This window comes from Ranitomeya imitator, chromosome 6 (genome assembly GCF_032444005.1).
Source record: "Ranitomeya imitator isolate aRanImi1 chromosome 6, aRanImi1.pri, whole genome shotgun sequence".
Lineage (NCBI taxonomy): Eukaryota > Metazoa > Chordata > Amphibia > Anura > Dendrobatidae > Ranitomeya > Ranitomeya imitator.
The window spans coordinates 528,657,113-528,674,378 of record NC_091287.1 but is presented as its reverse complement, the minus strand read 5'-3'; the positions used below and the strand labels follow the sequence as shown (position 1 = coordinate 528,674,378).

The window sequence follows — 17,266 nt, the reverse complement described above, 5'->3', positions numbered from 1 at the left end:
TTGTACTCACCCAGGGGCGGTCCCGCTGCTGGTCCGGTCGGATGGGTGTCTCTGGTCCGCTGCGGCGCCTCCCATCTTCATTCCAAGATGTCCTCTTCTGATCTTCAGCCACGGCTCCGGCGCAGGCGTACTTTGCTCTGCCCTGTTGAGGGCAGAGCAAAGTACTGCAGTGCGCAGGGCCTCTCTGACCCTTTCCGGCGCCTGCACACTGCAGTACTTTGTTCTGCCCTCAACAGGGCAGACAAAGTACGCCTGCGCCGGAGCCGTGGCTGAAGATCAGAAGAGGACGTCTTGGAATGAAGATGGGAGGCGCCGCAGCGGTCCAGAGACGCCCATCTGACCTGACCAGCAGCGGGACCGCCCCTGGGTAAGTATAATATAACATCTTTTTCTCCTCTTTCAGGTAACATCGGGGGCTTATCTACAGTATTACAGAATGCTGCAGATAAGCCCCTGATGCCGGTGGGCTTACCTCACCCGCGATTTTCGGGGTGACAGGTTCCCTTTAAAGGACACCACCAGTCCCCTATATATACACACACGGGGCCGGATTAGCGGGCAGCACTCTCCACACACACACGGGGCCGGATTAGCGGGCAGCACTCTCCACACACACACGGGGCCGGATTAGGGGGCAGCACTCTCCACACACACACGGGGCCGGATTAGGGGGCAGCACTCTCCGCACACACGGTGCCGGATTAGGGGGCAGCACTCTCCGCACACACACACACGGGGCCGGATTAGCGGGCAGCACTCTCCACACACACGGGGCCGGATTAGCGGGCAGCACTCTCCACACACACACGGGGCCGGATTAGCGGGCAGCACTCTCCACACACACACGGGGCCGGATTAGGGGGCAGCACTCTCCACACACACACGGGGCCGGATTAGGGGGCAGCACACACGGGGCCGGATTAGGGGGCAGCACTCTCCGCACACACACACGGGGCCGGATTAGCGGGCAGCACTCTCCACACACACACGGGGCCGGATTAGGGGGCAGCACTCTCCACACACACACGGGGCCGGATTAGGGGGCAGCACTCTCCACACACACGGGGCCGGATTAGAGGGCAGCACTCTCCACACACACACGGGGCCGGATTAGGGGGCAGCACTCTCCACACACACACGGGGCCGGATTAGGGGGCAGCACTCTCCACACACACACGGGGCCGGATTAGGGGGCAGCACTCTCCGCACACACACACGGGGCCGGATTAGGGGGCAGCACTCTCCGCACACACACACACGGTGCCGGCTTAGGGGGCAGCACTCTCCGCGCACACACGGGGCCGGATTAGGGGGCAGCACTCTCCACACACACGGGGCCGGATTAGGGGGCAGCACTCTCCACACACACACACACACACACGGGGCCGGATTAGAGGGCAGCACTCTCCACACACACACGGGGCCGGATTAGGGGGCAGCACTCTCCACACACACACGGGGCCGGATTAGGGGGCAGCACTCTCCGCACACACACACGGGGCCGGATTAGGGGGCAGCACTCTCCGCACACACACACGGGGCCGGATTAGGGGGCAGCACTCTCCACACACACGGGGCCGGATTAGGGGGCAGCACTCTCCACACACACACGGGGCCGGATTAGAGGGCAGCACTCTCCACACACACACGGGGCCGGATTAGGGGGCAGCACTCTCCGCACACACACACACACACACACACACGGGGCCGGATTAGAGGGCAGCACTCTCCACACACACACGGGGCCGGATTAGGGGGCAGCACTCTCCACACACACACGGGGCCGGATTAGGGGGCAGCACTCTCCGCACACACACACACACGGTGCCGGCTTAGGGGGCAGCACTCTCCGCGCACACACGGGGCCGGATTAGGGGGCAGCACTCTCCACACACACGGGGCCGGATTAGGGGGCAGCACTCTCCGCACACACACACACGGGGCCGGATTAGAGGGCAGCACTCTCCACACACACACGGGGCCGGATTAGGGGGCAGCACTCTCCACACACACACGGGGCCGGATTAGGGGGCAGCACTCTCCGCACACACACGGGGCCGGATTAGCGGGCAGCACTCTCCACACACACACGGGGCCGGATTAGCGGGCAGCACTCTCCACACACACACACACACGGGGCCGGATTAGCGGGCAGCACTCTCCACACACACACACACGGGGCCGGATTAGCGGGCAGCACTCTCCACACACACACGGGGCTGGATTAGCGGGCAGCACTCTCCACACACACACGGTGCCGGCTTAGGGGGCAGCACTCTCCGCGCACACACGGGGCCGGATTAGGGGGCAGCACTCTCCACACACACGGGGCCGGATTAGGGGGCAGCACTCTCCACACACACGGGGCCGGATTAGGGGGCAGCACTCTCCGCACACACACACACGGGGCCGGATTAGAGGGCAGCACTCTCCACACACACACGGGGCCGGATTAGGGGGCAGCACTCTCCACACACACACGGGGCCGGATTAGCGGGCAGCACTCTCCACACACACACGGGGCCGGATTAGGGGGCAGCACTCTCCGCGCACACACGGGGCCGGATTAGGGGGCAGCACTCTCCGCACACACACACGGGGCCGGATTAGCGGGCAGCACTCTCCACACACACGGGGCCGGATTAGGGGGCAGCACTCTCCACACACACACGGGGCCGGATTAGGGGGCAGCACTCTCCACACACACACGGGGCCGGATTAGCGGGCAGCACTCTCCACACACACACGGGGCCGGATTAGGGGGCAGCACTCTCCGCGCACACACACGGGGCCGGATTAGGGGGCAGCACTCTCCACACACACACGGGGCCGGATTAGGGGGCAGCACTCTCCGCACACACACACGGGGCCGGATTAGCGGGCAGCACTCTCCACACACACGGGGCCGGATTAGCGGGCAGCACTCTCCACACACACGGGGCCGGATTAGGGGGCAGCACTCTCCGCACACACACGGGGCCGGATTAGGGGGGCAGCACTCTCCACACACACACACACACACACACACACGGGGCCGGATTAGGGGGCAGCACTCTCCACACACACACACGGGGCCGGATTAGCGGGCAGCACTCTCCACACACACACACACGGGGCCGGATTAGCGGGCAGCACTCTCCACACACACACGGGGCCGGATTAGCGGGCAGCACTCTCCACACACACACGGGGCTGGATTAGGGGGCAGCACTCTCCACACACACACGGGGCCGGATTAGGGGGCAGCACTCTCCACACACACACACGGGGCCGGATTAGCGGGCAGCACTCTCCACACACACACACACACGGGGCCGGATTAGCGGGCAGCACTCTCCACACACACACGGGGCCGGATTAGCGGGCAGCACTCTCCACACACACACGGGGCCGGATTAGCGGGCAGCACTCTCCACACACACACGGGGCTGGATTAGGGGGCAGCACTCTCCACACACACACGGGGCCGGATTAGCGGGCAGCACTCTCCACACACACACGGGGCCGGATTAGGGGGCAGCACTCTCCGCACACACACACACGGGGCCGGATTAGCGGGCAGCACTCTCCACACACACACACACACACACACACGGGGCCGGATTAGGGGGCAGCACTCTCCGCACACACACACGGGGCCGGATTAGAGGGCAGCACTCTCCGTACTCACCGGACGGCGCTCCGTCTTGCTCGGGCCGGGGTCGCCGCGGGCACTCTGGGAGCCTCTGGTATATTTCGCCCGCGCAGACTCGAGGCTGAGGAACTCGGAGCTGGAGTCCAGCAGGGAGTCCTCCGCATACACCGGTGCAGGCGCGGCCTTGGCGGCGGACGAGCTCCGGAGCTGCACCATCTTCTCACCTCGAACACTTCCAAATTCTGGCGCCACAAACTTTCCCCACACGAACCGCGGCGCTGCACGTAGATCCTTCCGCCGCTGGGCCTCTTTCCCTCTATGTCAGGCCAAAGGACACCAAACCTCGTCCTACCAACGCGACCTATAATTTTCTATCCGGTTCCCCCTCGATAAACAACGTTTTATCCGACGTGCAGTCCGTTTGGATGAACTTTATGCCTTCAGCTACGACACATCCTAAGCGGATGTGCACATCATTCTTACTGTTGAGTTTGAGCGCGGGAAGTAACAAGACGATGTGATTGGTTACGGTTCATGACGCCACGCCCCTCTTGTGAAAACGAGCGCCACTAGCAGTTAGGTTCACTGTGGACTATGCTGCGGAACTACAACTCCCATGAGTCAAATGAAAAGTAATGAACAGAAGGAATCATGGATTTTGTAGTTTTATAAAAGGGAGCGAGTTAGGTAGGCTGACCAACGGGTTGGCGGGAAAGAGGGTAAATAAACACGTGACTGCGCTTATCTCCGTCGCTTCCTGGTTTCCAAGGAAACGACTTCCTGCGAAAATGTTACTCGGGTGTATGGGCGACAGGAGCCATGTGACGGTGACCGCCCGGTGCGTCTCCCGCCCTCAGGTGTGAGCAATGCAGGCAGCGGCCTCCCCTCCCCCGGTGCTGGCAGACCGCAGGGACTGCTGCTACACCAGCTGCTACTGGTAAGGCCGGAGCACGGGCAGCGCCGGGCAGGAGAGCGGGCACCGGGGCGACAATAATGTGTCATTACTTCTACCCACAGCGAAGAAAACGTGTGGAAACTGTGCGAGAGCATCCGAGAGCGGACACCGGGGGCCCTGCCGGAGTGTTACACCGTATTCCTGTCCAACGACCATAGGATGGTGAGAACCGAGACATAATAATGTATCTACTATAGTAATACCGCCTGTATGTACCGGAATATAACTGCTATACTAATACCGCCTGTATGTACCGGAATATAACTGCTATACTAATACCGCCTGTATGTACCGGAATATAACTGCTATAGTAATACCGCCTGTATGTACCGGAATATACTATACTAATACCGCCTGTATGTACCGGAATATACTATACTAATACCGCCTGTATGTACCGGAATATAACTGCTATACTAATACCGCCTGTATGTACCGGAATATAACTGCTATAGTAATACCGCCTGTATGTACCGGAATATACTATACTAATACCGCCTGTATGTACTGGAATATACTATAGTAATACCGCCTGTATGTACCGGAATATAACTGCTATACTAATACCGCCTGTATGTACCGGAATATACTATAGTAATACCGCCTGTATGTACCGGAATATAACTGCTATACTAATACCGCCTGTATGTACCGGAATATAACTGCTATACTAATACCGCCTGTATGTACCGGAATATAACTGCTATAGTAATACCGCCTGTATGTACCGGAATATACTATACTAATACCGCCTGTATGTACTGGAATATACTATAGTAATACCGCCTGTATGTACCGGAATATAACTGCTATACTAATACCGCCTGTATGTACCGGAATATACTATAGTAATACCGCCTGTATGTACCGGAATATAACTGCTATACTAATACCGCCTGTATGTACCGGAATATAACTGCTATACTAATACCGCCTGTATGTACCGGAATATAACTGCTATAGTAATACCGCCTGTATGTACCGGAATATACTATACTAATACCGCCTGTATGTACTGGAATATACTATAGTAATACCGCCTGTATGTACCGGAATATAACTGCTATACTAATACCGCCTGTATGTACCGGAATACACTATACTAATACCGCCTGTATGTACCGGAATATAACTGCTATAGTAATACCGCCTGTATGTACCGGAATATACTATACTAATACCGCCTGTATGTACTGGAATATACTATACTAATACCGCCTGTATGTACCGGAATACACTATACTAATACCGCCTGTATGTACCGGAATATAACTGCTATAGTAATACCGCCTGTATGTACCGGAATATACTATACTAATACCGCCTGTATGTACCGGAATATACTATACTAATACCGCCTGTATGTCCGGAATATACTATACTAATACCGCCTGTATGTCCGGAATATACTATACTAATACCGCCTGTATGTCCGGAATATACTATACTAATACCGCCTGTATGTACCGGAATATAACTGCTATACTAATACCGCCTGTATGTACTGGAATATACTATACTAATACCGCCTGTATGTACCGGAATATACTATAGTAATACCGCCTGTATGTACCGGAATATAACTGCTATACTAATACCGCCTGTATGTACCGGAATATAACTGCTATACTAATACCGCCTGTATGTACTGGAATATACTATACTAATACCGCCTGTATGTACCGGAATATAACTGCTATACTAATACCGCCTGTATGTACTGGAATATACTATACTAATACCGCCTGTATGTACCGGAATATAACTGCTATACTAATACCGCCTGTATGTACCGGAATATAACTGCTATACTAATACCGCCTGTATGTACTGGAATATACTATACTAATACCGCCTGTATGTACCGGAATATAACTGCTATACTAATACCGCCTGTATGTACCGGAATATAACTGCTATACTAATACCGCCTGTATGTACTGGAATATACTATACTAATACCGCCTGTATGTACCGGAATATAACTGCTATACTAATACCGCCTGTATGTACCGGAATATAACTGCTATACTAATACCGCCTGTATGTACCGGAATATAACTGCTATAGTAATACCGCCTGTATGTACCGGAATATAACTGCTATACTAATACCGCCTGTATGTACTGGAATATACTATACTAATACCGCCTGTATGTACCGGAATATAACTGCTATACTAATACCGCCTGTATGTACCGGAATATAACTGCTATACTAATACCGCCTGTATGTACCGGAATATAACTGCTATAGTAATACCGCCTGTATGTACCGGAATATAACTGCTATACTAATACCGCCTGTATGTACCGGAATATAACTGCTATACTAATACCGCCTGTATGTACTGGAATATACTATACTAATACCGCCTGTATGTACCGGAATATAACTGCTATACTAATACCGCCTGTATGTACCGGAATATAACTGCTATACTAATACCGCCTGTATGTACTGGAATATACTATACTAATACCGCCTGTATGTACCGGAATATAACTGCTATACTAATACCGCCTGTATGTACCGGAATATAACTGCTATACTAATACCGCCTGTATGTACCGGAATATAACTGCTATACTAATACCGCCTGTATGTACCGGAATATAACTGCTATACTAATACCGCCTGTATGTACCGGAATATACTATAGTAATACCGCCTGTATGTACCGGAATATAACTGCTATACTAATGCCGCCTGTATGTACCGGAATATACTATACTAATACCGCCTGTATGTACCGGAATATAACTGCTATACTAATAGCGCCTGTATGTACCGGAATATAACTGCTATACTAATACCGCCTGTATGTACTGGAATATACTAATACCGCCTGTATGTACCGGAATATACTATAGTAATACCGCCTGTATGTACCGGGATATAACTGCAATACTAATAGCGCCTGTATGTACCGGAATATACTATAGTAATACCGCCTGTATGTACCGGAATATAACTGCTATACTAATACCGCCTGTATGTACCGGAATATAACTGCTATACTAATAGCGCCTGTATGTACCGGAATATACTATAGTAATACCGCCTGTATGTACCGGAATATAACTGCTATACTAATACCGCCTGTATGTACCGGAATATAACTGCTATACTAATACCGCCCGTATGTACCGGAATATAACTGCTATACTAATAGCGCCTGTATGTACCGGAATATACTATAGTAATACCGCCTGTATGTACCGGAATATAACTGCTATACTAATACCGCCTGTATGTACCGGAATATAACTGCTATACTAATAGCGCCTGTATGTACCGGAATATAACTGCTATACTAATAGCGCCTGTATGTACCGGAATATACTATAGTAATACCGCCTGTATGTACCGGAATATAACTGCTATACTAATAGCGCCTGTATGTACCGGAATATACTATAGTAATACCGCCTGTATGTACCGGAATATAACTGCTATACTAATACCGCCTGTATGTACCGGAATATAACTGCTATACTAATACCGCCCGTATGTACCGGAATATAACTGCTATAGTAATACCGCCTGTATGTACCGGAATATAACTGATATAATGCTACCCATGTGTACAAGAATATAATACTACCCCCCTTATGTACAGCAATATAACTACTAGAATACTTCGCCCTATATACAAGAATATAACTGCTATAATACTGCCCCTATATACAAGAATAGAACTACTATAATACTGCCCCTATGTACAAGAATATAACTACTATAAAACTGCTCCTATGTACAAGAATATAACTACTATAATACTGCTCCTATGTACAAGAATATAACTACTATAATACTGCTCCTATGTACAAGAATATAACTACTATAATACTGCCCCTATGTACAAGAATATAACTACTATAATACTGCCCCTATGTACAAGAATATAACTACTATAATACTGCCCCTATGTACAAGAATATAACTACTATAATACTGCTCCTATGTACAAGAATATAACTACTATAATACTGCTCCTATGTACAAGAATATAACTACTATAATACTGCTCCTATGTACAAGAATATAACTACTATAATACTGCTCCTATGTACAAGAATATAACTACTATAATACTGCCCCTATGTACAAGAATATAACTACTATAATACTGCTCCCTATGTACAAGAATATAACTACTATAATACTGCTCCTATGTACAAGAATATAACTACTATAATACTGCTCCTATGTACAAGAATATAACTACTATAATACTGCTCCTATGTACAAGAATATAACTACTATAATACTGTCCCTATATACAAGAATATAACTACTATAATACTGCTCCTATGTACAAGAATATAACTACTATAATACTGCTCCTATGTACAAGAACATAACTACTATAATACTGCTCCTATGTACAAGAATATAACTACTATAATACTGCTCCTATGTACAAGAATATAACTACTATAATTCCCCCTGTGTTTTCTCTCTCTCTTCTCCATGTTTTTTCTTATTTGCAGATTCCGATATGGAGGCAGAAGTGTGGGGATGGCGAGGATCCGGTGATCTGGGTGAGGACGTCCTCCTCCCAAACCTGTAATGTGAACTACCTTCTTACTATTTATTCTGTCTCTGTGTATTTCTACCGTTACGCTCTATGTGGCCCCTCGATATTTGGGCCCCTGTATGATCTCTGAATTTCTAGTATGGTATCATTGGTTTTCTAAAGTCGATGACGCCTTGAAATGATGCGATTCTGGCAGTCGTGAGATGACGTGGGGGAAACGCTTCACATCTCTGGCGCATGGACCAGAATTCCCTGTACGGGGCTCTCGCGTCTGGCGGCGCTGTAGTATGGGGAATGACGCCTGCATCTTGCTTTGCCCCTGCAGGATTATCATGTCATTCTACTTCATGACGCCGGCAGCGATGGGCAGAGGGTCGTCTATGATCTGGACACAGTGCTGCCATTTCCCTGCCCTTGTGATGCCTACATTAAGGAAGCTCTCCGCTCGGATGACCTTATCCGTAAAGACTTCAGAAGGTAAACTGCTGGATTACAGTACATGGTTGTTCCGGTGACACTCGGGGTTTGATGCCGTCATATCTGCACATAGTAACATACATAGTTAGTAAGGCCGAAAAAAGACATTTGTCCATCCAGTTCAGCCTATATTCCATCATAATAAATCCCCAGATCTACGTCCTTCTACAGAACCTAATAATTGTATGATACAATATTGTTCTGCTCCAGGAAGACATCCAGGCCTCTCTTGAACCCCTCGACTGAGTTCGCCATCACCACCTCCTCAGGCAAGCAATTCCAGATTCTCACTGCCCTAACAGTAAAGAATCCTCTTCTATGTTGGTGGAAAAACCTTCTCTCCTCCACATGTGATGAATAATACAGGAGCACGATACCTGCCGGTAGCGGCTGTGCGCAGCCCCGAACAAACCTTTGTAATGGCTGGGCCTCTCCAAGCTGCTGCGGGATTAATCCTGTTCTGCCTTGTCAAAGGCACGGCCGGGTCCCTGACCGCTGGGGACCAGCGACTCCCATCAGGCACCACCTACTGTTATGGCAAGGGTGGGCAATTAACCCCTTTACCATCTTGGATTTGTCCGTTTTTGCGTTTTCGTTTTAGTTTTGCTCCCCTTCTTCCCAGAGCCATAATTTTTTTTTTTTATATATATATATTTAAATCAACATGGCCGTGTGAGAGCTTTTTTTTTTTTTTCTTTGTAATTGACAAGTTGTACTTTTGAATAACACCTTTTGGTTTTACACTATAGTGTACTGGAACAAGGGGAAACAATTCTAAGTGCTGTGAAATTGGAAAGAAAGTGGGTTTTGGGCTTTGCTTTTTACCATGTTCACTAAATGCTAAAACTGACCGGCCATTATGACTCCCCAGGCCATTACAAGTTCACATGTAGAAAAGCCGCGGAGACACCATCACGTGTTTCTCAACGCAAGCAATAAATAGCCAGGTCTTTCACCGGGAAGGAATAACCACGGGAAGGGCAGCATCCAAAAAGGAAAACCACCTATACCAAAACATGGTATCCATCCACAGACAGCTGTTTCGGGGTATTTGCCCCTCATCAGTGTGGAGTAGGAAACTGGCTATTAGGAGCAGTGCCTGGTAAAAGGACTATAAACATAAGGATGAATGACCTCGGGGAGATCAAAACATCTAACACCGCGGAGACACCAGCACTATTACGAGTACACAGACACCAGACATGTTCAGGTTCTTATTTAAGTGATGGAAAAAAAAAAATCCAAAGTTTCTAAAAGGGAGTGGGAAGCACCATTTTCCGAGACCTGTAGCGTCTCCATTTTTCTGGATCTGGGGCAGGGCTTATTTTTGCGTGCCGAGCTGAAATTTTTATTGATGCCATTTGGGGATAGATACGGTGTTTTGACCGCCCGTGATTTCATTTTATTGCAATGTTGTGATGACCAGAACACCATAATTCTGGCTTCTTTTTTTCTTTACTTGTTGCACCATTTACCTATCGAATCAATTATTTATATATTTTTATCGTGTGATTCTGAACGCGGCAATACCAAATATGTGTATCTTATTTTATGTTGAATGGGGCAAAAGGAATGTGATTGTGTGTGTCTGAACACACACACACACACACACACACACACACACACACACACACTCATACACACCATCTAGTATATATATATATATATATATACACATATACACTAGATGGTGGCCCGATTCTAATGCATCGGGTATTCTAGATTATGCATGTCTATGTAGTATATTGCCCAGACACGTATGTAACAGGTTAAAATTAAAAATAAACATATGCTCACCTTCTGAGGGCCCCTTGTAGTCCTGTCGCCTGTGTACGGTGCACGCGGCAGCTTCCGGTCCCAGGGTTGGATGAGTGCAGGACCTGTGATAACGTCGCGGTCACATGACCATGACGTCATGGCAGGTCCTTATCCAAAAGAAAAGGAAAAGATCATGTCCACATGAATGGGAGCACCACAAACAATTATATAAAGGTTATAAAGTTTTTATTGAAACAATACCACAATAGTCAAAGATACATCACACAAAAAAAAAATGAGACTAAAAACATATAAAAATGCAATGCACAAAACAAACGTGCACAACAGACATTTCCTAGTATAGGGAAAATGACTAGCCACATCCCCCTCCCCTCCCAAGGATAGTGATGGATATACTCAGCACAATGGCCAATGATTTAACCATATAACAGTGCATACAATGCAAATAATCTCTATACAGTACTAATAATAGCTGTGAAATATTGACTCACTAATATCACAGTGCCATATGGTCCCATAGACAATTAAAGCCAAAGAACAGTTGATAATAGCAAACATATAACAATCAGTGCCTCAATGGCTGCTGGGACAAAGACTCATGCCCCATAAATGCAAATGCAAGTGCACAGGGTAATAAACATAATGGTCTGAAATTTGCCTGGATAATGCATAATTCAATATACCTGTGCCTAGAAAGAAGCGCTGACACAAAAATGGATCAGGACCCCAAAATAACCTAAATGAAGGGGAAAGAGAAATAAGAGAGGGAGGAGGGGATGTGGGGCGCGAACCCACGCGTATCGCCGCGACTATGGCGGCTTCCTCAGGGAAAGAATAGCAGCAGCTGCTATTCTTTCCCTGAGGAAGCCGCCATAGTCGCGGCGATACGCGTGGGTTCGCGCCCCACATCCCCTCCTCCCTCTCTTATTTCTCTTTCCCCTTCATTTAGGTTATTTTGGGGTCCTGATCCATTTTTGTGTCAGCGCTTCTTTCTAGGCACAGGTATATTGAATTATGCATTATCCAGGCAAATTTCAGACCATTATGTTTATTACCCTGTGCACTTGCATTTGCATTTATGGGGCATGAGTCTTTGTCCCAGCAGCCATTGAGGCACTGATTGTTATATGTTTGCTATTATCAACTGTTCTTTGGCTTTAATTGTCTATGGGACCATATGGCACTGTGATATTAGTGAGTCAATATTTCACAGCTATTATTAGTACTGTATAGAGATTATTTGCATTGTATGCACTGTTATATGGTTAAATCATTGGCCATTGTGCTGAGTATATCCATCACTATCCTTGGGAGGGGAGGGGGATGTGGCTAGTCATTTTCCCTATACTAGGAAATGTCTGTTGTGCACGTTTGTTTTGTGCATTGCATTTTTATATGTTTTTAGTCTCATTTTTTTTTTGTGTGATGTATCTTTGACTATTGTGGTATTGTTTCAATAAAAACTTTATAACCTTTATATAATTGTTTGTGGTGCTCCCATTCATGTGGACATGATCTTTTCCTTTTCTTTTGGATTATCTCTGTTGGGGCTCACCGTGGACTGAAAAACAATATCAGTTTTGCATTCAGTGGTGCCCTCCGCTTTCTCTATTACATAAGTCATGGCAGGTCCTTCTCGCATAGCATCCTTGGCCCTGGAACCTGCCGCTTGCACTGCTGAGGAGAGGACGCAACAGTGGAGGGTGAGAATAACCTTTTTTTATTATTATTATTATTTGTAACATTAGATATTTTTACTATTGATGCTGCATACGCATCATCATATAAACCTATAAACAACAAAGAGCAGAATGCCCCATAGATGATAAAAAATATATAATCGATTTAAAGTATAAAATCAATAAACTTTATTAGCACAACAACATACAAAAAATAGTAACAGTGTATATTGAGGATAAGGTGTGTGACACAAGGACATACACACCAAAGTGCGCACATAAAACAGAGTAAGGGCACAGCAAAGACAGCATAGGGAGAAAATGTACCATGTAACAACAAATTAGTAATAAGGTGCCACAAGTTATATGTACACAAAATCGGGTAGTAGCAAAAAAAAGCCAAGGAATTTTAAGTAAACCAGTAACCCTTAATGGGGATAAACCCTGCCTTAATAAGCACTAACCCACATTGCAACTTGCCCAAATAGTGCTGCACCATAGGGATACATCCTTAACCCTGCCTACTGCTTACCCATGTGCGCAGACTCCGGTGTGAACCGTCCCACGGAAAGCCCCGACGCGCGTTTCGCGTAATAACTGCTTCCTCGGGGGGGCTGTGTGGCTTCTGACAAAACGCCCGGTTTTTATATCCATAATGCAGCTGAAGCAAATGAGGCGCAGGCGCGCTGCAGCGCACGCAGGCGGGTCCACCAGCCGGCAACACGCCACTTCCGGCCTTCCCAGCGACGTCCAGAGCAGAGGGAAATCCCCCGTGACGTCACCAGATCTGGGCGTCGCTGTTAAGGAAGCCTTGTGGAGGCGCGGCACGGCTGGGGATCCACAGCGCAGGTGCAACACCCCGGCGTCCATATTGGAGAAGGGAAGAGATACTGGCACCACAAAAACAGGTAATTTATACACCGTAAAAGACAACGCCAGAATCCCGCCCGGCAGTACATCCTGGAGACAGTGGACGCGGATCCGGAATGATAGTGTCCCAAGTTCCATTCCTTAAAGGTCCATATTCAATCATGTGGAGATGTGCCGTATCAATAAAAGGATGCCACGTAATTTCCACAAAAGTCCTCCAAAGATGTATCAGCTGCTAGGCTGTCTGTTCCAAACCAATTAGGTCCAATCACCAAACAATAAATATAAATGTAGAATAAACAAACTAAAAAAAGGGAAAGAGAACAGAACACTAATTAAAAACACAGACCAATAAAAATGAGAGAGCAGGACGACAAAGAACACCGCGAAAAAACTTCCGCACGTCTATAAGAAGGGGACAAAAGACACCTGCTCATTCAGGCCATTGGGGACCATAGTACCTAATGAAATAATCCATTGGCACTCCATTTGTGCCAGGATCCGTTTAAGGTCACCACCTCTACTGCCAGCGTGGACCCTATCAATACCACGTACCTTGAAAGATGCCGGATTGCATGCATGATGTAGCCTGAAATGTCTCGGGATTATATTAAGCTCCGAGACATCAAACACATCATCAATAGTAAAAAGTTGGTCACACAGGGTTAATAGCTGCGTTAATGGAGTGCGTTACACCGCGGGCACACCTGTGAAGTGAAAACCATTCCCGGTGACTACCTCTTGAAGCTCATCAAGAGAATGCCAAGAGTGTGCAAAGCAGTCATCAAAGCAAAAGGTGGCTACTTTGAAGAACCTAGAATATAAGACATAATTTCAGTTGTTTCACACTTTTTTGTTAAGTATATAATTCCACATGTGTTAATTCATAGTTTTGACGCCTTCAGTGTGAATGTACAATTTTCATAGTCATGAAAATACAGAAAAATCTTTAAATGAGAAGGTGCGTCCAAACTTTTGGTCTGTACTGTGTATGTATCTACTATATAATTGTCTAAGGGTCACTTCCGTCTGTCTTTCTGTCCCAGATATTCATTGCTCGCAGCCTCTGTCTGTCATGGAAATCCAAGTCGCTAATTGGTCGCGGCTGTTTTGCCGCGACCAATCAGCGACCGGCGGAAAAGTGGCCGCTCCCTCCTCCCCGCAGTCAGTGCCCACTCCGTACTCCCCTCCAGTCAGCCCTCACACAAAGTTAATGCCAGCGTTAATGGACCACGGTGTAACGCACTCCATTAACGCAGCTATTAACCCTGTGTGACCAACTTTTTACTATTGATGATGCGTATGCAGCATCAATAGTAAAAATATCTAATGTTACTAATAATAAAAAAAGGTTATTCTCACCCTCCACTGTTGCGTCCTCTCCTCAGCAGTGCAAGCGGCAGGTTCCAGGGCCAAGGATGCTATGCGAGAAGGACCTGCCATGACGTCATGGTCATGTGACTGCGACGTCATCACAGGTCCTGCGCTCATCCAACCCTGGGACCGGAAGCTGCCGCCTGCACCGTACAAAGGCGACAGGACTACAAGGAGCCCTCGGAAGGTGAGCATATGTTTATTTTTTATTTTAACTCTTTTTTTTTTTTAACCTGTTACATACGTGTCTGGGCAATATACTACATGGACATGCATAATCTAGAATACCCGATGCATTAGAATCGGGCCACCATCTAGTGTGTGTGTGTGTATATGTGTGTGTGTGTGTGTATATATATATATATATATATATTTGTCTAAGGGTTTTTCCGTCTGTCTGTCTGTCCTGGAAATCCCGGCTCTCTGATTGGTCGAGGCCGCCAGGCCTCGACCAATCAGAGACCGGCACAGCATCGACGTAGAAATCCTGCGTCTGATTGGTCGAGGCCGCCAGGCCTCGACCAATCAGCGACGATCACAGCGACGATGATGTCATAAAGGACGTAGATATCCCGCGTCTGATTGGTCGAGACCTGGCGGCCTCGACCAATCAGCAACGGGCACAACGACGATGTCATAATGGTTGCCATGGCGACGATGTCATAATGGTTGCCATGGCGACGATGTCATAAAGGTCGCACAACAGACAACCATACACTATCATGGCCAAACTAAAAACCAGAGCACCGAACAGGAAAACTACCAAACAAGCATACCAATCCAGGAAAAATTATAAAAATAAAGCCTTTATTATCAGAAATGGCAATTAATTACAAAAGTGCAAAAATTATATATGATCATACATATTTAAAATAAATTATAAAAATACGCAACAACAGGATAAAAACAAAATTGTTCCCAGCAGAAAAATAACCCCAGATATACTAAATCAGGATTTTTTCGACTACAGCTGCACCAGAGTATACACAAAAACTAGTGTTCAAAATTATATAAAATATAAAAATATATAAATATTCGATATTAATAAAAGAGGAAAAAGAAATTTGGGTGATACTAAAAAGTGCAACTGTGCAGTTATATATAAGCAGCAAATATAAAGTGCTGGAATGCTGTGACCATAAATAAGGTCATACCATGTGCAATCCACAACAATCAAGTGCAAATATGTGGCAAAACTCCAGATAGCACCGCAATCATATGTATTGGTATACCTGTGGGGGGCTGGGTCCTGTATCGGCGTTCACCCGACGCGCGTTTCGGACCACTGTCCTTCGTCAGGGGGTGGCTATGTGAGCAATTATGGGGGTTTATATACTGTGCTTATTCCAGACGCCGCGGCCCGGGCACATGCGGCGCATGCGCAGTCAGGAGGTCCCAGAAGTTCCGGTCTCCGCGTCACATGACCGGCCGTACGGGGACGGAGTACCCGACGTAGCCAAGGCAACATGGACGCGGAGAGCCGGGACTCCAGGACACAGACCCGGCATGCGCACAGCCCAGGACACAGCGTGAGGAGGAAAATATACCACTGCAGTGTATATGTAAATATGGGCGTGTAAAAAATAAAGAGAAAGACGGAGGCACAACTATATGTATATAGGATACGTGGGCAACGGGATGGAGGGTTATGGCATAAAGAATGGATAGATATGTATAAAATATATATATCTCTAGTACAAATGTTAAGAGTAGGAATAAATCCACACTATATGGAGGATAGAAATATAATATAGTGTGGATTTATTCCTACTCTTAACATTTGTACTAGAGATATATATATTTTATACATATCTATCCATTCTTTATGCCATAACCCTCCATCCCGTTGCCCACGTATCCTATATACATCCTTATATACATATAGTTGTGCCTCCGTCTTTCTCTTTATTTTTTACACGTCCATATTTACATATACACTGCAGTGGTATATTTTC

At 47.2% G+C, this 17,266-nt stretch overlaps 2 protein-coding genes across 5 annotated transcripts in view; one reads left to right on the top strand and one right to left on the bottom strand.

The window, feature by feature from the left end:
- ATAD2 (ATPase family AAA domain containing 2) overlaps positions 1-3,970 on the bottom strand; it is a 56,616-nt gene extending 52,646 nt beyond the window's left edge. The window contains exon 1 of one of the 2 annotated variants that reach the window (XM_069731857.1): positions 3,671-3,970. In XM_069731857.1, coding sequence (XP_069587958.1) covers positions 3,671-3,850 — 180 coding nt within the window. In that variant the 5' untranslated portion in view covers positions 3,851-3,970. The remainder of the gene's footprint in view (positions 1-3,670) is intronic. The other variant, XM_069731858.1, reaches the window with a different exon arrangement.
- A 312-nt stretch (positions 3,971-4,282) lies between these two features.
- NTAQ1 (N-terminal glutamine amidase 1) overlaps positions 4,283-17,266 on the top strand; it is a 56,343-nt gene continuing 43,359 nt past the window's right edge. For 2 of the 3 annotated variants that reach the window (XR_011314130.1, XM_069731856.1), the window contains exons 1-4: positions 4,283-4,571; positions 4,652-4,751; positions 9,086-9,136; positions 9,458-9,609. Coding sequence is in view for 2 of the 3 variants with exons in the window: in XM_069731856.1 (XP_069587957.1) it covers positions 4,501-4,571; positions 4,652-4,751; positions 9,086-9,136; positions 9,458-9,609 (374 nt within the window). In the remaining variant the exon portion in view is untranslated. The remainder of the gene's footprint in view (positions 4,572-4,651; positions 4,752-9,085; positions 9,137-9,457; positions 9,610-17,266) is intronic. The other variant, XM_069731855.1, reaches the window with a different exon arrangement.